This window comes from Phoca vitulina, unplaced genomic scaffold (assembly GCF_004348235.1).
Source record: "Phoca vitulina isolate PV1807 unplaced genomic scaffold, GSC_HSeal_1.0 scaffold25, whole genome shotgun sequence".
NCBI lineage: Eukaryota > Metazoa > Chordata > Mammalia > Carnivora > Phocidae > Phoca > Phoca vitulina.
Genome location: NW_022589728.1, coordinates 32,927,371 through 32,953,282, shown reverse-complemented (window position 1 = coordinate 32,953,282; position 25,912 = coordinate 32,927,371). Strand labels below are relative to the sequence as shown.

Below are 25,912 nucleotides of genomic sequence, written 5' to 3'. Positions count from 1 at the left end.
AGAGGGAGCCTGAGGTTGTCTCAGTCTGTGTGTGTGCAATGCCTTGGAGTTAGTGGCCTGCCGAGAGCTATCTTTCAGATTGTTATAGTCCCATAAGGCTCTAGAACACCAGCCCTCTTTGCCACCAGGGTCAAGTGATCCAGAGGTATCCCCTATGTGGACTGCACATGCTGTTGGCTTTAGTGAGGCAGCTGGAAAGTGCAGTGGGCAAGGCACATTCCTAAAGCCTTCCTAAAGTCAGTGGGAAAATGTCTGCCTGTGCTTGCAGACTTCAGCGATAGAGCAAGAAAGAGCCTTGTCTGTGTGTGTATGCTGGCTTCAGGCTGGGAATGGAAGGAAAATCTGACTGCTTGCCCCTCCTGTCTCAGCAAAGTGGTGGGGATTTGTGCTCTCCACGCTCTCAGCAAATGCCATGACCACTCAGCCCACCTGCTCCAGCAAGGTGATTGGAGGGCTCCATGTCCATGCTTGCCTACTTATGCTAATAGGCTATGTGGGGAGTGCCGCATGACATCCACCAGTACCTCCATTTCTGGGGAGCATCTCAGCTGTCTCCCACCCTTCCAGCTGATGCCTCCAGATCAACAAATGAATCTCCCTCACATATAATTGTTTTTCTTTCCTTTTCTTTCTTTTTTTTTTTAAATTTAGGTGTTTTTCAAACTGCTGTTTTTTGCTGGGTCTCAGGTCAACCAAGAAGACATGCAAACCCTCCAAGAGGAATCTCAGTTTCTTATAGCACTTTGGGATGCCCAGACATTAGTCCCATTGGTTATCCAAACCAGATGTTCTGGAGCTCATCTTTCTGGTATAGATCCCAGGGCTCATCTTTCTGGCATAGATGCCAATGTGGGGCACCAAAACCTTGCTCCTCTGGGAGAAGTGCTTGTCTAGTGAGATCTTCCCTACTGTGTGTTGCTATGCTAGAGGTGAGTTTTTTGCAAGACCATGTCTCTGCTTCTGCTACCAGTTTCGATGTTGTCCTTTTATTCTTCGTTGTGGAGAGCAACTGATCTAGTTTTCAAATCTTTTTCAGAGGGAAATGATCCATATGTAGCTGTGGATGTGGGTGTGTCTGTGACAGAAGATCAGGATATTTCTATGCCACCATCTTGGATGCCCCTCCCAACATACTTATCATACTCTACAACTTAAGTCAACACTGGTAAAAATTAATAATGCAGGCAACTTCCTGAGAATTCTGGGTCCCAAGCCACTTTATCCCTTAATAGCCAGATAAACATGGCAAGATTTACTTAATTGGGCCTGAAGTATATGGCAAATTACTACAACTGTTGATTTAATTACTGTCAGTAGTAATCTAGGGGAAATAGTGTTACTAATGATTCATAGCTTCCCCAAACAACTAAAGATGTTAGATGGCTGTTTCCATAGGACAAAAACAACTCCTACTGTCTTTAACCTGATGGACGATTGTTTTCAGTATAAGAGAACTGGTTAAATTAGCATGGTTCCAATTTCCAGAGAACCATTTCCATAGACCTAAATGAAAATCTCAGCAACAAAAATATCTATGATCTTCTTAACATTATGTCTTGATATCTTGTTCCTGTGCTTGCTTACTAACTTCTTTCTTAAATATTCAAGTAACAAAGAATATTTTTAAATTATAACTTAAATGATTTGTTTTTCTTTCAATTTCAAATAAATTGTCCCGTCCATTCAAGTCAAATCTTCTCTCAAAATCTAGCTTGGTTTGGAAAACTGGCCTGATAATCTGAAAAATATTTCTGTCTAAACAGTGCATAAACAAACTCTAGAAATCTTCATGGAGTTTCATCGCTAAAGTGTCTTTGGGAGATTCCGTACCCATTAATCAAATTTGAGTGTATCATCTATGTTAGAAATGATCATTAGAAAAAGGCTAGTCTTATAAAAATAGTTCTGGGAGGACAAATTCAGTGCTGAGAAAAATTTTACGACCACTTTTAAAATTCTAGTGACCATTTTTCCCTTGGTACCTTAGCAAAGCCAGAAGTGAAAAAGCAAATGAATTTTTCCTTGCATTCCAATTAAAAATAAATTATTTCTGATTTTACGTGAGTGCATTTTTATTTAGTTGTGAACCAGCTTCTCGTTAATAACTGACACTATAAATTAGATAGAATTAAATGTTCCAGGTAGTCTGTAATGCATTTACAGGTGTTGTATATTTTTGGCATTTTATTTTATATTACATTTAATTATCATATAAAATAAAATGCCAAAAGTATTATATACGCAGAGTACAGGTAAAAGATAAGTTAGGGCTACATGCTGTACATTTAAAGACAAACAAGTTGAAAGATAGATACAGTTCAAGTATGAGAGGGAAAAAGGTATGAAATAGTCAGACATCTACATGAACCCAACGGAGGTGACTTCAAAGTCAAGATTCCCATTGCCTGTGGAGCCTATTAAGAAGACAGATACTAGCAATTTGAAGAACAATGTGTGTTTATTTAAGGAAATATATCCAGCTGTTCCTCTAAGGCAGTTTCAAGTTCACTAGGGGTCAAAAGAATCATATAATATAAAATATAACACTTCCCAATGATAAGCAGCCTAAGGCATGAAACATTACAAAAATACATGCCACACTCTCTCTAAGGCATTTCACAAAATAGATGTGGACCTTATCTTTATTTTAAATACAAATGAAATTCTAGAGATAATATAAAGTCAATGATAAAAGGCCATTAAGACTTTGAGTCAATATTAACACATATATAATGTAACCCTATATAACTAAAGGTGTCAGGAAGTCCATAGTCAGAATGGGAGCACAATTCAGTAAATAATGCCAAGAAAATCAATAACTACAAAGAGGAAAATGAATCAAAAGGTTATGCCAAACAATTTAGCTGTTCTGGACCAAAAAGAGTATAACTACTCACAATGAATTACTAAATCACTGCAGAGCACTTCGATTTTCTAAGTTCTGGAAACCTTTTATTCTTTTGCAGAAAAGATGGCACACCAGGCAAATGCATTCATATGTGAATATTCATTTGCATATATATGTAAAACTTTTCCTTGGGATATTTTTTTCTGTTTTTCTATGATTCAAAAAATAGGAATATTGGCCAAACAATGTACTTTGCCCTATGAAGTTAATTTCTTCGTTTCCCCAAGGGGCATATAAGCTTACTCTTTCACCCTGGTCAAGATAAATATTTTAATTTAACTTCAGGTTTTCAATTTCCTAGAGATTAATATCAAAATTATAAATAACATTTTAAAATTGGGATGGAAATTAAAAGTGCCATAGATTACTAGATTATTGCTTTTACACGTTCAGTTATATCTCTATTAGATAAATTACATTAATCGTATATAACAAAATGCTTAAAACAGTACCTGGCATAGAGTAGTAATTCAATAGATGTCAAATACTATTCTTATCATTTTTGGTATTATTATTAATTCATTTCAGCTGTCCATTTTCCATTTGTATAAAAGCAAAATTCTAATCTTAAAATCATGTAAAGGCAGAATTCACATTTTTATAATAAACATTTTAAGGTTGGTGGGAGGTAGGCAATTTCTAAAATTTTGATGATCTTCAAAGCCTAGCTAGATGCATCACTTGCAAAACAATGTCATCTATGTTGATAAGTATGAATGCGCTTTTTATTTTTTTGTGTGAAAGGTTTAACCTTACATATCCTAAAGAAAAACAATGAATACATTCCCCTAATTATATTCTTTTAGTACATCAAGTGCTCATCCTCAGCTTAACTATAATGCCTTTTACTTTTAATGCCACTGTGTTGCTATGACTTATTGACCTGTCCCTTCTTTTTTTTGCCACCTTCTGTGATAGCTGGTGTTTATATTTAACAATATGAAACTGCCATATTTGACTTACAAAAATGACAATTTAATGTGATTCAACCAAACAGACGGTCCAAAAAGTATAATTATAGCAGATTATGGTTTTAAGAAAGCTGTTTTCTAAGCTTCCAAAGGTAAGACATATTAGACTACATAAAGACTGTATTATCCCACTTTCCATCAATGCTTTTGAATAGTCATCTTTCTTATAATCATGTAAAAATCCCTACATTCATGACAGTATTTTAAAAAGATATATTAATATCTACTGTAACACCAATCTTATTTTGCTGAGAGCCTAGTTTCTTCACATGCATCATTTGCTCTCAATAAATACAAATCCACATTATTTTTAACTGTAACATTCTTTGAGAGATAAATGTCATTCAGTAGAGAACATTTTTTTTTTTTTTTAAAGATTTTATTTATTTATTTGAGAGAGAGAGAATGAGAGAGAGCGAGTACATGAGAGGGGGGAGGGTCAGAGGGAGAAGCAGACTCCCTGCCGAGCAGGGAGCCCGATGCGGGACTCGATCCAGGGACTCCAGGATCATGACCTGAGCCGAAGGCAGTCGCTTAACCAACTGAGCCACCCAGGCGCCCCAGTAGAGAACATTTACATGAACAACTGGGGATAGAGTCAATGTTGTGGCTTTTATGTAGGTCTAGATATAAATGCAGCACAGATTCTCAGAAGATAGACACTAAAAGAGCAGGTGATGTAGGATAGGCAAGTTGTTTTCTGAAAGTAGAGAAGTTAAAAGAAAATGTACAAACGCTCACCCTCTATAAAAGTGACTTCTGACTTTGTGGAGCATTGCAAAATAGAAAATACGTGGAATAGAACGAAAGAGAGAGAGAGAGAGAGAGGAAGGGAGGGAGGGAGAAAGGAAGGGAGAGGGAGAAGGGGGGCAGAGAATATGAATAAGTATTCCTCCAGGTAGAACCAGTCACAGGCTAGAGTGTATAAAAGCAAAGCAAATGATTAAGGACGTGAGGCAGACCAATATGTATTTCTACATAAAGTCAATCTGTATCAGGGGTGTTATTAGTCAGCTTTTGTACCTCTCTGCTCTCAAACTGGTTAACTATGGTCCCATTGGGCATGCACAATCAGAGAATCCTGATTCTATCCATGCAGACATGATTCCATGGAAGAATGTATACAGTTACAAGTTCTCAATCCATATCAGTTATAGAATTCATATTAGGAACTTGAGAGAAAAAAGACTGGAGAAATTTCAGATGTCAGACCAGAATTCCCAACAAGCATCAATAATAGAGAAATCAATGACTGAATGTAATAGTGTCCTCCAGAAAGCCTTACTTAACAAGCTCAAGTCATTTTTTTTTTTTAGTGTAAGCTTAAAATATTTTTTTAAACCGAGATCATATGAATCTTCAAATGGTTCTGTAATAAATAAGGCCAACATTTGAGATATAAAATAATTTGTGAATTAAGAGTCATAATTAATTTTATCTTCACAATTATATGCAGTATCAATTTAAGTATATGTTTTAAATAAGAATCCATTTTTATCTTTGATATCCAATTTGTAATAAAGAATTTCAAAAAATATTTAAAATGAAGATTTGTATAAGATAGAATGTAGTAATAAGGATGTATGTGACAGCTAAGACAACTCATGTTCCAATAATCATAGAACATTAAACTTGCTATTCATCTTGACCACTAAGACACCAATTCTACATCAATTAAGACTGGCAGCAGTCTTATTTCTTCCTGCAAAAGCTTTAAGAAGCCTTACAATTCTAGGGGCACCTGCCTGGGTCAGTCTGCAGAGCATGGAATTCTTGATCTCCGGGTTGTGAGTTTGAGCCCCATGTTGGGTGTAGAGATTACTTAAAAAAATAAAATCTTTTTTTTTTAAAAAAGAAGCCTTACAATTCAATTAAACTATAAATTTATTTTTTTCTCACAGCATGACCTTTAAAGATAGAATTAATGTATCAAAAATACAGGGATATTTACAAGAAGATAAATCAGAAAATATTCTTGTTCAAATAATGTTTCTGACATCTAGATGACCACAATTTGATTGTCTTTCAATTAATGACTGGATGCCTCACCTAATATGAAGTGTTAATGCTTTTTAAAATCATTTTTATAATTTTCATTTTAATAAAAATAATACAAGAGTCACTTAGTATGGGGTGCCTGGGTGGTGTCTGACTCTTGATTTCGGCTCAGGTCATGATCTCAGGGTTGTGAGACTGAGCCCTGCGTTGGGTTCCATGCTCAGCGGGGCATCTGCTTGAGATTCTGTTCCTATCCCTTTCCCTCTGCCCCTACCCCCCCTACTCCTGATTACATGCGCACTCTCTCTCAAATAAATAAATAAATCTTAAAATAAAAAAAAATCACTTTAAGTATGGATAGTGTTTCTGAAAAGTTAATATATATCTTAATTCAGTTACAAATAAAATATATTGTTTAATTTAAATCTATGTCTTACTCCACCCATCCAATGCCTCAGTGCTTTTTTGATCTCATATCTTTTCATTAACTCTCTATTGCCACCTTTGTGGTCCTCCAGTATCCCTCCTATCCCAGAGACTTTGCACATGCTGTTTTTGTCTTGAACTATCCAATAAGAAGCAGTTTGCTTTCTCTGTTTCCTTCAGGTGTTTGAGTAAATGTTACCTTAATCATAGTGGCTTTTCCTGACGACCATATAGAAAACAGCAATTCCCCATCCTACCTTCCAAAACTCCCTTTCTCTCTTGCTTGCATTATTTTTCTCCATAATACTTAGCATCACATGGCATATTATGTATCTATTTGTGTGTCATCTTTGTTTAGAACTTTGTTTCATTCCTTGCTAAAGCCATAGCACTAGAGCAGTGTCTAGAAAGTGATATAATAGGTGATCAATAAATATTTCTTTAAATGAATAAATTTCACTAGATAGTTATGGATCGTTATGGTCAAAGCCTTGAATTATACTCTGAGAATGCTTCAAATAAGAATTAAAGGTACCTCACCTGATGAAACCTTAGACAGAACATAGGAAGTATAAATGAAATTATAAAATAGCATCTGAAAAACAAGAACAAAATGATAAATTTGATGTGGAAATTGGAGAGACCTTTATGAAAGATGTGACGTTTGAATGAAACCTTGACCAGGGATGATTTATACACATGAAGATGCGGATGAGGACCATCCATCAACAGGAAGATGTATGGGCAAAGGCACAGAGACAAGAGAGTTTATAATGAATTTTGCGAATGAGCCAATAGTCTGATAAAGGCTAGAACAAGGTGGTATCAGGAAAGAAGTATGCAGTGAGTGACAATAATGTAAATATGTGTTTATAAGGTCATGTTTGTATTTCATTTTCCAGTTCAGTGATTCCCAAAATTTGGGAATATGAGAGCACTTTTTTTTAAAACATTGAAACATAAAATCCCTATGTGATATAATTGGCTTAAAAACCATATAAAATACATGGTATTAAAAGCTATTACAAATTTAGTACCATCTTTTATTAAGCCTATCATTTTAGAACCAAAAAATAATATAGGGGTATATATGTATGTATGCATACATGGGTGATACACACATGGGTGTATATTCATATATACTTCTTTTCACCATTTTACAGGCAATGATTAATATTCATGTGAATTGTAGGGTCTCTTGCAGTAAATCCATGGTCCCATGGATCTGAAGCACATGAGCCCAGAGCTACAGTCTAGGCAACGAGAACCCATAACATTTCTTTGAGTAGAAGAATTACGTGATGAAGCCTATGTTGTGGGAACCCTGGGGGTTAGAGATTGAAGACACCTTAGAAAACATCTCTGCACAGTCTGCTAAAGTTATAGAAAAAGAAATTGCAACCCACAGAGATAATAGACATTGGCCAAGATTACACGTAGAGGACTATGGCTAGTGTTCAGGTTCCTGAAGTGATCTCATCAAGCCCTTCCATAATGGGATAGATAAGACAGATAAGCACCCAAACATATCACTGATAATCAAAAATGAACATCAGTTCTTATCTGGTAAAATAAGATGGAATGTTACACACCTGAAGTTAGATGTACACTGTTCTCTTTGCTGTGGTATGGGGATTGCGGTATTTTCAAAATTCTGTATCCAATAGCATGTGGATCGTACTCTAGTTTTTCTCTAAGTCTGTATTTCAGAAACATATTCATCCTTAAGAATGTATCTCTATGCTTCTTTTAAAAACCACAACAACAAAAAAATGTTTGCTCAAGGTCATCTGGAATTTCGGCAAGGGAGTTTACAGGTATACATGGTTTTATACATAACATTTTGAAAATTTAAACATAAACTATACACTTTAATCAATAGAATGATATAGTATATATGAAAAATTCAACGTTTAAACACTAAAGAACAAAGTTATTTATGCTAATGATGATTCCTGCCTCCACCTAATTTGTAAAAACAGGTTTACATATATTTGAGTTCCTCTTGAAGTACCTGTTTGGCTCTGGCAAAATCAATGTCCGACATAGGCAAACATTTTTTAATACCACTCAACAAATTCTGTATCTAATTGAAAGTCATTATGCAGTTGTGCACAGGTGAGATCTGCTATCTGAACAAACGCTGAAGCTGTTTCATTTTCCACAGCTAGTGCTCCGCCAAAAGCAAGGAAAAGGGTACTCTTCCCTCCCATTCCTCTGTAGGGAATTATAAATAACCAATCTGGACATGAGTGAGGAATGGATTTCAAAGTCCCACATGAATTTTCAAAGGCTTAGTGTAATTTATACTTTAAAATGTCTTTGACAAGTAGTCCGGCTCTCCCACCCCTCTCTTCGATCCCCTAGCATAGCCACACACACCTTCCCTGGTCTTCTCACCAGGTCCTCTAAAAGAAAGTTGCATTATTTTTACTAAAGGATATTGTGGTAAGTCTCTAGGGAATGAGGAAATTAGAAAGTTTATTTATGTACTTTTTCAATTTTAAAGAAAACCATAAAAACACTTTCCTTCTTTCTCACATTGAGGTTTTGTTAAGTGTGCAATTATTGCCTTAATTGGATTACAATTGCCTCTAGGCTAGTTTATGCCTTTTACATGATCAAAAACACACACATAAACGATATGATTGAAAATGGAAATGCACTGGTTTTTGGTGATGGGATAATTCAGATATTTTTATATACCCATTGGTAGCAAACAATTGCATTACCTTCCACTTTTGCAAATATTATTAGTGTAAGATAGAAATTCATTTAAGGATTCTATTTGCTCTTATTGCTAACCTTTCTGTATACTTTAATTTTATTATATTTTGCTCTCCAATATTTTACATGATTAGAATATAGAAACAGTTAATGCAATATAATGTAGCTGATACAATTAAACAGAAGTAACACATTAGATTTTTTTTAACTAAACCACTTAGTACACCCTACTGTGTTCATCCTGTATAATTATACATCTTCTGACTTGTCTCATGTAATTCACAATTTCTTCCTGCTGCTTAATCGCAGACTTCAGCAAACACATTTTAGGGGAGAGACTCAGTACAATTTTTCTATAATCTTTTATTTGCCATGTGCATTGAGGTGATGATTACCTACATGGAAAAAAATGAGGGGGTGTCCAAAAGATACAGGAGTAAAGGTACAAGATGGTTTTCAAGTACATGCATAATTTAGATCCATTCTTATGGGAGGAAATCACAAGGAAATTAATCAGCAATATATTTGTAGACTTTGTACCAATCATTTTTATAAGACACAAGCAGCATTTATCATATGTTGTTTCTCAGTCACAAGAAAGAGAGGTGTCAAAAGGCAATCAGGCATATAAAATCAAACTGGCAGTCCTGGCCCTCAGAGCTTTCTGTGGTGCATAAAACTTCTTTGAACAAGAAAAATGTTAGTGTTCACGTCTCAGGTGGAAATTGGCCAAAAATATTATCATACTCAAAAAAAATTTCATTTCTATCATATTTTGGCCTTTGATAGAGTAATTGTTGCCGATTGTCTAAAATATTTAGTAATGCCTAAAGACATCCTAGGAATAATGAAAAAGTACAGACTTCGACTATAGAACAAGCTGTAGTTCCCTGTCTAAGATGGTAAACAGAGTCAGTGATAGGATGCACTGGGTGCAATAAGGTAATATTTACTTTGCTTTAGACAATAGGGAAGATAAAGTGATAACGACTTGGGCTTACTAGAAAGAGAAGTGATTGGAAAGCTTTTCATGGTAGGCATATTGCATTACCATAAAACACATTATAAGACTTTGATTTTTAGCTAAACCTAATGGCTTTCAGTTCCATAATCATCTTTGTTCTGGACTTTAGGCCAGGGTAACTGTGCTGTTCCTTTTCAGTCGGAATCAATTCCTTTAGGGTAGATTACAAATGACTCCTTTTAACCCTTTAAAATGGTGTCTGTAATGAATTATGTTACAAATATGCTCCGGACCAAGAAGTTTGGCTATGAATATCCTGTTACATATTCAGCTTGTCATTCACAATTAACTCTCTCTCCCCTCTATTCTGAACTGTTTTATTTCTCCTGAGAGTTATCATTGATATCGGATAAATAAATGGAAGTTTTAGGCTAGCTTCCCAAACCCTTCAATAGACTTTCAGGAAAGAAAATCTATCACTTCTGGAAAGGAAAAGAAAAGAAAAGGGGAGAAAACAAAAGAAAAGAAAGGAAAACAAAAGAAAAGAAAAGAAGAGAGAGGGGGAGAGAGAGAGAGAGAACTACCCAGTGATCATGCCTGAATGAAGGCTCCTGAGCTAGACTGAAATTGCATTTGATCTGTTTCTCTGTTGATTTTGTAAACCTTTCCAAAGGTTTCCATAGTAACAAGTGAATTATCCCCTCTCCCCCCAACATTTTCCAAGCATGTAAGAGGGATACAGATAAAGGTTAGTCAGAAAAAAAGCTACAATATTTTTTTCTACTACCAGGATAGATCTGAAGAAGTCATGATTAGTCTTTTAAGGAATCAAGTATGTTTCTCCCACCACAGTCATAAGAAAAAGTTGGGTCAGAATTTACTTACATCTCTGATGTCTGCGTTTGCTCCTGTACATGGTCATTCTGAAAAAATCCGACTTTCTAAGAAGTAATTGCTTTGACTACGGAGACAAAGAGCCGGGTTGTGCTCCTGCTTTGCAGTAAGACTGTTGCTCACTGACAGAAGGTAACCAGCAATCACACAGTGAAAGCCAGGGTAATACCATTCTCATAAAATTACAGGGGAGATGCTACAGCTTGTAACTACTCTGTCTAATGCAAATCTTCTAGAGAAAATTGCATTCCCTTCACCTTCCCCCAACCGCTATCAGTTAAGTTCTCTAATAAAATCTGCACTATGAAAGTGCTGTGCTTGAAGCAATGTTGAATTAAGAACAGATTCCTGTATTTAGCAAGAGCAGTAAAACCGAAAATACAAATATGAAATATAAAAACCCTTGTTTGAGATTTATAGAAATTAAAAACTATCCTTTGGGTTCACATGTCTTTTAGCCACCTTAGAATGCTTAGATTTGTATTTTATTTTTGAAATTCTACTCAATTCTTTCTGTCTCTGAGCTCTCAATGCACTTTGTATGCTCAATTATTAAAGCAATTGCCACTTTTAGTTTTGTCTATTTCTCCAAACAGACTGCTTCTCAGGCAATGCAGGAATTGCAGTATTTTCACATTATCTCCCCAGGCCTAGAAGAGAAGGGGCACGCGTTAGGGTCTCAGAGTCGGTGAGTGCCTACTGTGTGCTGGGCACTCTGTCCGCTCCCGAAGGAAGCCTTTCAGGAGTCTTTTGCCTGCCCTCCCCCCTGCTGCCTCATTTTTGTCCTCAGACCTCTCTTTTCACAGGATTGTGGACATATTCTTATCTGAACACATTTCACACTGTCAACTGGACAGCACGGAAGCTTTGTCTTCATATGCCTTGGACTCTCTCCGCTCTGAGAGCAACGCCCGCCTGGCACCCCGCAGAAGCTCAGGAGCACTACCTCTCCCAGACACTCCAAAATTGTGTATGATTTCCAATCTCCTTCCTGTGCTAATGAGGGTGTCTGAAATGCAGTTTTATTTAAAATACCAAAGGATTTATACACCAGTGAATAACTTCTATGTAATAAGACTTCCTGATTATACATTAAGCTTCCATCTTCCAGCTAAAAGCAGAAGACATTTTCAATTGCCAGAATTCCTTTTTAGTGTTAACAAACTCAGTCTACTTACTGATAGCAGGAGACATCCTTCTTAATAAAAGGATTATTTCAGTGTCAAGAATATTTTCATATTTGGGGCCCCTGGGTGGCTCAGTCGTTAAGCGTCTGCCTTCGGCTCAGGTCATGATCCCAGGGTCCTGGGATCGAGCCCCACATCGGGCTCCCTGCTTCGTGGGAAGCCTGCTTCTCCCTCTACCCCTCCCCCTGCTTGTGTTCTCTCTCTCGCTGTCTCTCTCTCTCTAATAAAAAAAATAAAATCTTTTTTTTTAAAAAAGAATATTTTCATATTTAAGTAATTACTACATTTCATAATCATAGATTTCAAGAAGAGCATGTCGGCAGGTTTTTAGCAGCATTCCTGTCCACTTTCTTTGACTTTTGACTAACAAACTGCAGTGTTTAGTGAGGTTTTTTTGTCAAAGACCACTATGGTTATATCTTACTCTAAGACATAGTCAATTATGAAACACTAGAAGGATTTTCCTTGTGTTTTCTCTAATAGTGAGACTAAAATATTTCAATAAATAAAATAAGTAGGCTTTTTCTTAATGACATATAATACACCTTATATCCCACAAACTTTTACCTGCTTAATTTTTCTCCATAGCACTTATGTATTCGTTTTTTGTCTCTGCCTACTAGAACATTAGCTTTCAGAGGACAGGCTTTCTTTTTTCAGAGTTATATATCCAGAGGACATATCAGTGCCTGGTATAAAGTGGGCTCTTGGTAAATATTTGCTGAATAAAGGAGTTTTTATGAACTAATTTAAGTTATAAAGACAATACAACTATAATTTATTTTTCAATAAATCTGGACAATAGTCAAACTCATGTATATTGACTGAAGTTACTTTCTTACTTGATGCAAGCACTTGTCATTTCATGTCTATCTTTTGGCCCCAAAGTTAATTTGGACGAGTTCACTGTTTTGGATGGAATTGTATATACTCACAGATGTGAAGATCAATTTTAAATTTACTGAAGCAAAGTCACAACCACTAAGCAAGTTCTCCTTTATAAAAGTTACTCATGCCAGAAGATGAACAAACATAAAATTTATTACAACTAAACAAAGTTAAAACCGTCTGTCCAACATATATGGTATGAATAAACATGTCATTGGTGATGATGAGGCAGAAATAGCTTAATGATACAATGACATAAACGGTATTAATTTTTACATTATTATATGGTTCCATCACATGTGTAGTTTTTCTCTTTTCACATTGTTAGTGCTGTAATATCTGTGATTAACATCGATCTGAACAATTTTTGCAAAGGTTATGTAACAATTTAAATTTGTTCACATATACCACAACCCATCAGCCAGCCTCATTCATTATCACACAGACACGCATGAAAACAAGTATCCTGACTTGTACTCCTCAATGTTTGGTACACTGTTGTGCTCCCAATCTTGTACCAGGGTTGACTTTCATAGTTTCCACATAGGGATTTTCATGTTATCAACTCTTTCCTACATTACTCTTCTCACCTCAGGGAATACAGAGCAATCCACTCTTGGACTTCATATCTGTGCTTAGTGCTTTAAACCATCACAATTTGGGACCTCAACTCCACCTAATGGATTAAGACCAACTTCATGAGTACCATGTTGCAGTACAGGTAGGAAGATGAAAGGAAGGTAGAGGAAGTAGCTGAGGCAGAGGAGGAGGTCTTGGCTGGGAAATTTTCAGCCACAAGAATAAGGAGGAAGAATGCAGACATACAGGACAGAAAAAATAGCTGAAGAGAGAAGACAGGTCCAGGCATCTCATTCTTTTTTTCCTTACCCTTTTCAAGAATCCAGACTGAGTACTGTTGTTTTATGTTCAAAATCAGCTTTATGCCTATAATGTCAGAGGTCAAAAAAAGCATTACTTGCTTTTTAAAATATCTATCTACTCCCTGAAACATGATTTCTTTTAATGGACTCAATCTTTTTTTTTTTTTTAAGATTTTACTTATTTATATTAGAGAGAGAGAGAGAGAGCACATGAGCTGGGGGGAGGGGCAGAGGGTGAGGGAGGGAGGTGAGCAGGAACGCAATGGTCATGGGGCTTGATCCCAGGATCCTGGGAACATGACCTGAGCCAAAGGCAGACACTTAACCAACTGAGCCACCCAGGTGCCCCTAATGGATTCAATCTTTATATTCCATACTTGAAATACAAATTCAATGAGTGTTGACAAATTGGGAAGGATGACTTACCATATAAAATCAAATGATTATGTCAATATCTTTCCCTTTTTCATGGAAGGAACCATTTAAAAAATAAAAGTACCTGGCAAAGTAAGAGAAGATGACTTTTAACATAAAAGAACAACAAATAAGAAGGAAGGAAAGAAGGAAGGAAGAAAGAAGGAAGGAAGGGTGTGTACTGTGTGTGTGTGTGTGTGTGTGTGTACAATGAGAGATAAAGGAAGTACTCTGTGCTGCTGTGTGTCAAGCACTGTGCTAAGTACACATCATGTCACATAATCTTTGCAAGTCTGTTACTTAGCTATCCCTACCTTCCTTTTAGAAATGAGCAAACTTTCCCCAAAGGAGGGCAGGTGCAGGTAATATTCAGGGACACTGCATGACTTAGGTAGTTGTGTTGAGATTATTTTGTTAGAAAATAGACCAATATGATTTTAGGACTGAATTAAGGGATGATGCACTGGGTAGCTGCTGGAGAAGACTTATGTAAAAGTGTCATTATAGTGTCACTAATAAAGCACTGAAATCAAGAAAATGATGTTTGCTGGAACTCGTCACAGGGAATGAACACCATGGTTTAATGAGAGCTAACACTCATTTAGGGAGTGCATGTTAGGTGTTAGGCATTAGGCTGTCTTCTAAGAGTTTTACGGGATTACTCACTGAATACTAAAAACAATCTTATGATGGATTCATCCACCACCTCCTCCTATCATTATTATTATTTTTATTATTTTGTTTTTGCCCCTTTTAATGTTTCAGTAAGATAAGGCTGAGAGATTAAGTGTTCTGACTGAAACCTCACAGAGAACAAGAGATAATGCCTGGTTTTGAACCGGCTGATCTTTCTCTAGAGCTAATGCAATACTGTAACATGCCCTGTAAGGTTGAAGGGATACTTTCGGTAGCTGTTTAGGCCACAGGGGATGAAGACCCACAGAGACATATTTCCATAACAACTAGTAGTGCTCAACTCACTCCTAAGAGGGATGAATGCAATTAACTGCAGGGTTTAGGCTGCTAGCTGCTGGTAGGGACATTCAAGTTCAGAAGCACCATGGACTGCTTGGGACAGCAGAGGTCTGCTCATGTCTGCAGCAGTGTTGACTTCCCTTTCTCATACATGTCACCTCACCCACCTCTCCTGATGCCCCAACCCTCAACCTTTCTTCCAAATAAAACACTAAGAGAACATTTAAAGAATACCAAGAGTATCAAATGATTAGCCCATCCAGAGTTCTGACATTCTTACCTGGTTTAAAAATTACAATATGTATGTAAGTGATGAATCACTAAATCCTACACCTGAAACTAATATTACACTGTATGTTAATTAAGTGGAATTTAAATAAGAACTTAGAAGAAAAAAAATAAAAATTATAATATGTATTAATTTTGATAGAACTTCTAAGAATTTTATCAAGACACAGTATATGGATGGTGTAGAAATATTTTTTTAAAGATTTTATTTATTTATTTGACAGAGAGAGAGAGAGAGAGCAAGAGAGCACAAGCAGGGAGAGCAACAGAGGAAGAGGGAGAAGCAGGCTCCCCGCTGAGCAGGGAGCCCGATGTGGGGCTCAATCCCAGGACCCTGGGATCGTGACCTGAGCTGAAGGCAGATGCTTAACCGACTGAGCCACCCAGGTGCCCCTCGATGGTGTGGAAATATTTAACTCGAACTGCATAATACTTATATTATTATTATTATTAATTACTAAAACAATAAAATGGTAAAATTGAAAATGTGTTAAGAAGTGAATTTGCCAAAATTCCTCATTTACAGATGTCTGGTCTACCATAGAGAGCTCTTACAAGTTAGCTGGACAGAAAACTGAAGGGAATGGAGGGGCAGGACCTCAGGCTACTCAAACCAGGTACTCACAGCAGGAGCCTCAATCCAGAACACCCCAGAGTTAGCCTAGAGCCTCTGAGCACCCTAGCCTGAAATTATTTCTTAATTGATCAGTGATATCTCAACTTCCCTTTGGTCAGTTTTTCTCAGGTTTGCACAGAAAGTTACCCACAGTTAACCTTTTTCTTATGTCATTCTTATCACCCTACAGAGCAACGCACAGATGTGGACCTTCTCTACCTTTCCCTCACCAGAATGTCAGCTGTCCCTGGGGGAACTCTGCCTTTTCTCCGCTCAGAGATGAGTTCTGCCTTCTTTATTAAAACATCTCCTTGCTAGTGTAGCCCCTATAAATTCTTTACAAAAGTCCTTTGCTTGGGTACTTTCAGGGATAACATCCAAATATTTTCAACCTCAGCACAATCACTGGTCCATCTTTTCGACAATTTAAGGAAAAATATCTGCATTTTCTGTGTATGTTTATATTAAATTTGCTGTCTTGCTTAATGTTCTGGAACTGGATCCATATCTGTTTGCCCCAGAGTCAAGTGCTCTCCTGTTAGCAGATAATCTAAAAATAGTTATTAATTAAAGTATTGAGTGGCTATCATATTAAAAAATCTTCTTGTCATTTTACCTAGTACCTCATTTGACTGATAGATTTATCATTGTTCTTTTTTAAATCAGAGAAAACATAAAACTTCCTAATGTTCGGCTCAAGTTTTCATTTGTAATACTGGTTCAAATGAGTGAGAAAATTTCCAGAATGATGCTTCTTTATACTTGACTGTTTGTACTTGACAAACAAGTCAACTGTATATTCCCTCCATTTAATTCATTAAATGTTTTATGTATTTGGAAAAAAATTTTCTAAGATTTTTTGTAAACTATAATTGGATTTTATTATGAAGTCTTTATTCATTTCTTTGGACTTTCTCCAGTTTCTTATGCTCTAATATCAAACAAGTCTTTGAAATCACTGAATTTTAAAAAATATTTAATACTTAAATGTATTCAACACAGTTAAATGTTTCTCCTTTATAACTCACATTGCAATCGGCTTTATTTTCATTGAATCTCCTTGGTAATTGTTTTTGAGCATTCTCACGTTTGTTCATTTCCCTTTCTTTGTGTGCTTCCCATTCTACCTTCTCTTAGTTTCATCGTTCTTTTAGCCTAAATTTGATTTTTCAGACTTAGTTTTATCTTCTTAGTGGTCTTACTTTCCCATTCATATTTGGATAAATTTATTTTCATTGTCTCAAGGATAATGGCATTCTATCTTTTTAATCCCATCCTTTGGGTGGGCCCAAATATTTAATGGCCCCTAAAAGATTTTTTTTTTTTAAAAGAAGACTAAAACATATACGATTAAATTAACCTTGAATTTTCTACAGATTATAACTAGAAATATGAAGGAAGGTATTTATGCCTGTGTAAATAATTTATCTTACTTCAAAGTATTTTAACAAGTGTTGACTGTTACACAGTAAAAATGTAGCAAACCTAGACCTAAAAAGTACAAAGCCTCTTCGGGGTGATAGCCACATAAAGGGTACTATATTCATAACAAATTATCTGACAGACATATGAACACGATAATAGAGTTTATTGGATGTGGGCATGGTGTGGGGGAATTGCTGTACCACGTTCCCTGGAGGTGTTTTAGTTATGAGAAACACTTCCTCAGTACCTTACCACTCTGTCTCAGACATAGCATCTTCACGGTGTCCTGGGATGGAGGGATACTACTGAGTTTACATGGAATAATGGTGAGACATTAAAACATCCTTAAAATCACAATAGTTTCCATGATCATGAAAATTATGTGTAGAATTTCACTATAACAGAATTTACAAAATAAGAAATATATACTCTATTATATCTATCTATCTATCTATCTATGTATCTATCATCTATCTAGCTATGTATCTATGTATCTATCATCTATCTATCTATCATCTATCTAGCTATGTATCTATCATCTATCTATCTATCATCTATCTAGCTATGTATCTATCTATCATCTATCTATCTATCATCTATCTAGCTATGTATCTATCATCTACCTATCTATCATCTATCTAGCTATGTCTCTATCTATGTATCTATCATCTATCTATCAATTTATCTATCTATCTATCATCTACTTATCATCACCTATTTACTCATCTACCTACCTATCTTAAAAACCAGAGATGTGAGTTGAAGAGCTACCAAGCAAGACAGTGTCCAGGGTGTTTGGAAGATGAACGATACTTCAGTGGCCAGACTCTGGTTGGGGAAGATCCTTAAAGAAGTAGAGAAGATGAAGGGTAATTGCGGAAGATGTGGATGTATAAAGTGGATGATGGTACGTAATTGGTATTCAACAAATAATGATGATAGAAGTTATTCTTATGTTAACTTTGTTACCAATTTGTAACAATACTCCAAACAATTGTTCATTACTCAAATTAAGACAATAATAGTTAATAGAATTCTATGCCTCATTACTCCAGTCCACAGATACTTATGAAGCATATACTTGCACTAACTAGAAGTGGGCACAAGAAGATAAAATAACCATGGTCTTAATCTTGATATTTTATTTACTAATAGATATTATGTGAATCCAAAGTTTTTTAAAAAGAATGTTTAATGAAAATACCAGTTAAAATTATCTGTCCATATCAGACAGAATAAATGTATACAGTACTCTGACATTCTAAATGCTGGTTTGAATTTTGCAGAAGTGGCAGTGAAGGGTGACAGAAAGTCGTGTAGTATGTCAATAAATATCTGACAAGGGCTAATTTCACGCAGATCACTGGACAAAACATCTTGAGCAATTTCAGTGGAAGCAAAGCAAAGCGTATCTATGCTAGTGAACATCATAGGAATGAAGCCAAGATGTACGTATGTGAGTTGGTGCCATTGGCCTCAATGGGTTAGTGACAACTGCCCAACTATACTCAAGCAGCTGAAACTAATAAAATGCTGAGTGCAAAGGCCTGACACATTCAGAGAAATAATGGTTAATAAATGACTTCAGAAAATGGTAACAGGAAAACTTTTATAACGAGGTCACCAAATCAAGGCATTTTTGGTTAATAGTCATTCCACTTGACATTAATCAACATCTGACAATGTCAATTATTATCTTTTTCTCGAAAACTCTATTCTTTGGCTTCTACGCCATTGTTGTTTCTTATGTTCCTTACAAGTATCAAATTTATATTTACAGATCAATCTATGCAAAATGACAGATTCACAATCATATTCAACTAGAGTTGCTAAAAGTGTTTTAAAGCTCAAGATCTGGAGCCAGACTGGCTTATTTATTTGGATACCAGCTCTGCCACCCAGCTGCATGAACTTGGGCAAGTTGCTTTATATATCCATACACAGTTTCTTCATCTATAGAAGTTTCCTCATCTATAACACCCTGCCAGGATTATTATAAGAATTAAATGAGTTAATATATAAACTGTGCTTAGAACAGTGACCAGCATAAGCATTAGCTGTTATTATGAAATATATCTATATAGATGTCCAAAACTCATATATAGCAAATCTAGCATGTGCAACAAAACAAAACAAAACAAAACAAAACATGCTTTTCTTGCATTGTTTCTGGCCAGATTTCAGCATGTAAAACTATAATCCACTATATCTACTTCATTTGTTACTGTATTCCTAGCAGCCAGCTCAGTGTCTGAAATATACTAGCTATTCTACAAATATTTATAAATGAATGAATGTATTAGTTTTCTGTTTTTGCTGTAACAAATTACCACAAACTTAGTGGTTTAAAATAGCACAAATTTATTTTCATAATTCAGGAAGTCAGAAGTTTAAAATCAGGCATTGTTCAGACAACATTCTTTCTGAAGAATTCAGAGGAGAATCTGTTTGTCTTTTCAACTTCCAGAGGTTGCTCATCTTCCTTGGTTTCATGGCACTGTCCACCTTAAAAAATACGTCACTCCAACCACTGGTTCCATTGACATATCTCCTTTTTCTTCCTTTCACTTGCCTGCATCTCTTATAAGGATACTTTTTTTATCATTGGCCCATTCAGAAAATCTAAGATAATACAAGCATTTTAAGATCCTTAATTTAATCATATCTGCAAAATCCCTTCTGCCATATAAAGTAACATATACATACAAGTTCTGGGGATTAAGATGTGGATATTTTAGGAAAGTCATTATTCTCTCCATCATAGTCTGCACGCTAACTCCCAAAGAGTCATGTCTATCCCACATACAAAGGTCTCAATCCATTTTAATAAAAACTCAAAGTTCAGAATCTTATCTCATCACCTCATCAGTCCACAATTCAACTGGAAAAACTGCATTATGTTTCAAAGACTGGGAATAATCCCCTGTGGCTCTTGGTTTCCCCCTCCAGGACTATAACCCTGCCCTCAGGGCCCATGGTTTCATCCTCTGGGATGGTTCTGCCCTCAGAGTCATCCACATTTTTTTCTAGAGAACAGTACATTTGTAGTAGAGGAGTTTTGTCATACTATTTCCTGTCTGCAGAATTTTGTTGAGTCCAGCAGTCTCTGTTTATTTTGTCCTTTCTCTGTCCCTTTCACTTCAAGATGGCAGTATTTCTGCTTGTATAACATCTTCAAGAACCCTGTGGTTCATTCATTAGACAAGCAGATCCTCCATAATTCTTTTGGGGAGTTCTCTATTTCTGGCTTCTGCTAAGATGGCTGAGAGGGTTCATAAGACACATGCTTATCTCTTCAAAGAAACTCTGTGTGACTGAACACACTGACCTTCTTATCCTTTCAAAGCATTAACAATAGGTTGGCCAGCCGCACTCTTCGTAACATCTCTGGAGCTTGCTTTCCTGACAGTGAATGTCCTTATTTTGGCATTTTTTGCAGTCTGGATAGACTGAGAATTCTTCACATTATCAAATCCTGGTTCCTTTTTGGTTAACAGTTATTTCCTGAATTTATCTCTTTCATCTTACATTTTACTATAATCAGCAAGGAGAAATCAGGTCATACCTTCAATGTATTGCTTGTAAATTTCCTCAGCTAAATATCCTAATTTCCTCAGCTAAATATCCACATAACTGCATTACAGTTACCACATAACAGTTCAACTGCTTTCCACAAAACTGTAGGACACAATTTAGCAAGCTTTTTACTCTTATATAACAAAGAACCCCTTTGTTCTCACCACTATCCCTCAACTTAACATTTTATGTCCCCCTTTCTACCAACAGTCTGCTTATTATGAGTTAAGTATTCTCTAAGGCAATGTAGATTTTTTCTATCATGTTCCTCACTTTCTTCTGTGTCCTTAAACATTCATTTTCTACTCAAAGTCTGTTAAAAAGCAATCTAGGTTTTTTGGGTCATATTCAGAATTCCTCCAGCCTCTAGCCATTACCCAATTCCAAAACTAGTTCCTGATTTTTAGATATCAGTTACAGCTATACTCTACTGTTAGGTACAAAAATCCTCATTAGTTACATATTACTGCTATAACATATTATCATGGTAGTAGTGACTTAAAACAATGCAAATTTACACTAAGACACATTATAATTAAAATGTCAAAAGTTAAAGAAAGAATCTTGAACAGCAAGAAAAAAACAACTTGTTATGTACCAGGCAGGGACTATCAGTTGATTTCTCAGCAGAAACTGCAGGCCAGAAGGGAGTGGTATGATAAATTTAAGTACCGAAAGCAAAAAACTTACAACTAAGAATTCCCTACCTGGCACAGTTATCATGTAGAATTGAAGAAGAGATAAAAGGTTTTACAGACAAGCAAAAGCTATAAAAGAGTTCATCACTATATGAAACTGGCCTTAAAAGAAATGTTAAAGGGACTTTTTTAAGCTTTAAAGAAGGGTCACTAATTAGTAATAAGAAAACATATGAAAGTAAAAATCTCACTGGAATAATCTAGCTTTCTAATATGAAGATTAAAACACAAAAAGAGTAAAAATAACTATAAGTTAAAGGATACATAAAATAAAAAAGATGTAAACTCTGACAACAAAAACATAAAATCTCCCAACAAACAAAAGTCCAGAACTAGATAGCTTAACTGGTGAATTCTACCAAACATTCAAAAAATATTTAATACCTATCCTTCTCAAACCCCTCCAAAAATTGAGGAGAAGGCCATGCTTCTAACTTATTTTACAAGGCTAGTGTTACCCTAATACTAAAACCAGGCAAAGACAACACGCGCGCGCACGCGCACACACACACACACACACACACACACACACACAATTACAGGGCAATAGATGCAAAAATCCTCAGCATAATATCAGCAAACCAAATTCAATAATAATACATTAAGAGGATCAAGCACAATGATCAAGTAGGAATTATTCCAGGGGTGCAAGGATGGTTGAACATCTGCAAATTAATCATCTTGAATCATCACATTAACAAAATGAAGGATAAAAACCCTATGATCATCTCAATAGATACAGAAAAAGCATTTGACAAGATTTGACATCCATTCATGATAAAAAGTCTCAGGAAAGTGCATATAGATGGAAAGTACCACAAATAATAGAAGCCATATACGACAAGCCCATAGTTAACATCATACTCAATGGTGACAAGGTGAAAGCTTTTCCTTTAAGATCAGGAACAAGACAAAGACGTCTACTCTCACCACTTGTATTAAATACAGTATTGGAAGTCCTATCCCGAGCAATTAAACAGGAAAAAGAAATAAGAAGCATCCGTATTGGAGAGAAAGAAGTAAAACCATCACTATTTCTGAATGACATGATTTTATATATAGAAAACCTCAAATGCTCCACCAAAAAACCTTTAGAACTAATAAACAAAATCATAAAGTCACAAGATATAAAATCAATATGCAAAAATCTGTTGTGGTTTTATATACTAATAATGAACTATCAGAAACAAATTTTAAGCCCATTTACAATCGCATCAGAAAGAATAAAATACCTAGGAATACATTTAAACAAGAAGGTGAAAGACCTTTACGCTAAAAACTATAAGACATTGATGAAAGATATTGAAGAAGACACAAATAAGTGGAAAGATATTCTGTGTTCATGGTTTGGAAGAATTAATACTGTAAAAATGTAAAAAATTGTAAAAAATGTCCATATTGTTCAATGCAGTCCTTATCAAAATTCCAATGGCATTTTTCACAAAAACAGAACAAATGATCCTAAAATTTGTATGGAATCACGAAAGATCCCAAATAGTCAAAGTAATCTTGAGAAAGAACAAAGCTGAAAGCATCATGCTTCCTAATTTCAAACTATATTACTAAGCTATACTAATCAAAACAATATACTATTGGTATAAAACCAGACACACAGATCAGTAGAACAAGATAAAGAGCTGAGAAATAAACCCATGAATACATGGTCAATTAATTTACAACGAAGGAGGCAAGAATTTACAATGGGCAAAGGACAGTCTCTTTAATAAACGGTATTGGGATAATGGATAGCCACATGTAAAAGAATGAACGTATACTACTATATTATATCACACACAATAATTAACTCAAAATGGGTTAAATACTTGAATGTAAACCTGAAACCATAAAACTACTAGAAGAAAACAGGCAATAAGCTCCTTGACATTGACCTTAGCAATGGTTTCTTTTGGATCTGACTCCAAATGCAAGAGCAACAAAAGCAAGAATGAACAAATGAGCAATCCAAAGAAAAAAGCTTCTATATAGCAAAAGAAACCAGCAACAAAATGAAAATACTACCTATTGAATGGTAGAAGATATTTGCATACCATTTATCTGGTAAGAGATTAATATCCAAAAAATATAAAGCTCTCCTATGACTCAATAACAAAAACCCAAACAATCCAATTAAAAAAAGGACATTGGTTCTGAACAGACATTTTTCTAAAGAAGACATAGATGGCCAATGGGTAGATGACAAGGTGCTCAACATCACGAATCATCAGGGAAATATAAACCAAAACCACAATAAAATATCACCTCACACTTGTCAGAATGGCTATTACCAAAAAGACAAGAAACATCAAGTGTTAGTGAGGATGTGGAGAAAAGGGAGTCCTGGTGCACTACTGGTGGGAATGTAAATTGTTGTAGCCACTGTGGAAAACAGTATGGAGGGTCCTCAAAAAATTAAAAATAGAACTACCATAAGATCCAGCAGTTCTACTCCTGGGTATTTATCCAAAGAAAATGAAAACATTACTTTGAAAACATGTATGTACCCCTATGTTTATTGCACCATTATTTACAATAGCCAAGATATGAAAACAAGCTAAAAATGTTCACTGATGGATGAATGGGTAAAGAAAATGTGGTATACAAATACAACAGAACACTCCTCAGCCATATAAAATAATGAAATCTGGCCATTTTTGACAACACAGATGAACCTTAATGAACAAACAAACAAAAAAACCAAAATCCAGAGATACAGAGAACAGACTGAGGCTTGCCAGCAGAGAGAGCTGTAGGGAAGTGGACAAAATGGGTAAAAGGGCTTAAGAGGTACAAACTTACAGTTATAAAATAAATAAATCCTGGGGGTGTAATGTACAGCACGAAGACTGTAGTCAATAATATTGTATTCTATATTTGAAAGTTGGTAAGACAGTAGATCTTGAAAGTTATCATCTTAAGAAAAAAAAGTGCAATTCTATGTGATGATGGATGGTAGATCACTAGACTTACAGTGACTTATACTTTTGCAATGTATGCAAATACCAAATCATGTTGTACACCTGAGACTAATATGTCAATTGTACTTTAACTTAAAAAATCCCTTGGGGCTCCTGGGTGGCTCAGTTGTTAAGCGTCGGCCTTCGGCTCAGGTCATGATCCCAGGGTCCTGGGATCGAGTCCCACATCAGGCTCCCTGCTCAGCAGGAAGCCTGTTTCTCCTTCTCCCACTCCCCCTGCTTGTATTCCCTCTCTCGCTGTCTCTCTCTCTCTGTCAAATAAATAAATAAAATCTTAAAAAAAATAACATACATTTATTCCCTCAGAATTGCCTAGCTTGGGGCACCTGGGTGGCTCAGTCGTTAAGCGTCTGCCTTCGGCTCAGGTCATGATCCCAGGATCGAGCCCCGCATCGGGCTCCCTGCTCAGCAGGAAGCCTGCTTCTCCCTCTCCCACTCCCCCTGCTTGTGTCTCCTCTCTTGCTGTCTCTCTCTCTCTGTCAAATAAACAAACAAAAATCTTTAAAAAAAATAAAAAATAAAAAATCCCTGAATAGTGGACATACAAAGATTCACTATAATAATTAACTGTAATATGTACATTTGAAATTTTTCATAATAGAAATTAGAAAAAACCCTACAAATTTATTCTCTTAATTTCTGTGAATCAAAAATCTAAAATTAAATTGTAGGCTATTTTGCATTCCATCCTGTTGCTTCAGAGTGGAATTCCATTTTCTTGGTCCTCCCAGCTTCTAGAGGATGCTGGCATTTCTTGACTTAGGGCCTCTTCCTCCATCTTCAAAGCACATTACTTCAACAGCTGGTTCCCTTGTCATAGCTCCTTTTCCTCACTTAGACCCTGTTGTAATTACTTGTAATTACATGGACCCATCCAGATAATCCAGGATAACCTCTCCCTATCTCAAGATCTTTAATTTAACTACATTTGCAGAGTCTCTTTTGCTGTAGAAGTTAATGTATTCACCGGTTCTGGGGATCAGGACATGGACATCTTAAGGAGGAAATTATTCTGTTTATCACTTTAAGTGAGTGATACCCCATACTCAGGTTTCTTTGGTCATATTCTAGGGGTCCTTCTCTTATAACTATTCCTGTTAC

At 35.8% G+C, this 25,912-nt stretch overlaps 1 protein-coding gene across 14 annotated transcripts in view; it reads right to left on the bottom strand.

Annotated features, from left to right (window-relative positions):
* Nucleotides 1-25,912, bottom strand: part of RALYL (RALY RNA binding protein like) — an 817,889-nt gene that overhangs the window by 326,666 nt on the left and 465,311 nt on the right. Inside the window, exon 1 of one of the 14 annotated variants that reach the window (XM_032421709.1) lies at nt 10,880-12,142. The exons of 12 other annotated variants lie outside the window; for them this stretch is intronic. In XM_032421709.1, coding sequence (XP_032277600.1) covers nt 10,880-10,916 — 37 coding nt within the window. In that variant the 5' untranslated portion in view covers nt 10,917-12,142. Of the gene's footprint in view, nt 1-10,879; nt 12,143-25,912 lie in introns of those variants that run through there. One more of the 14 variants, XM_032421710.1, reaches the window with a different exon arrangement.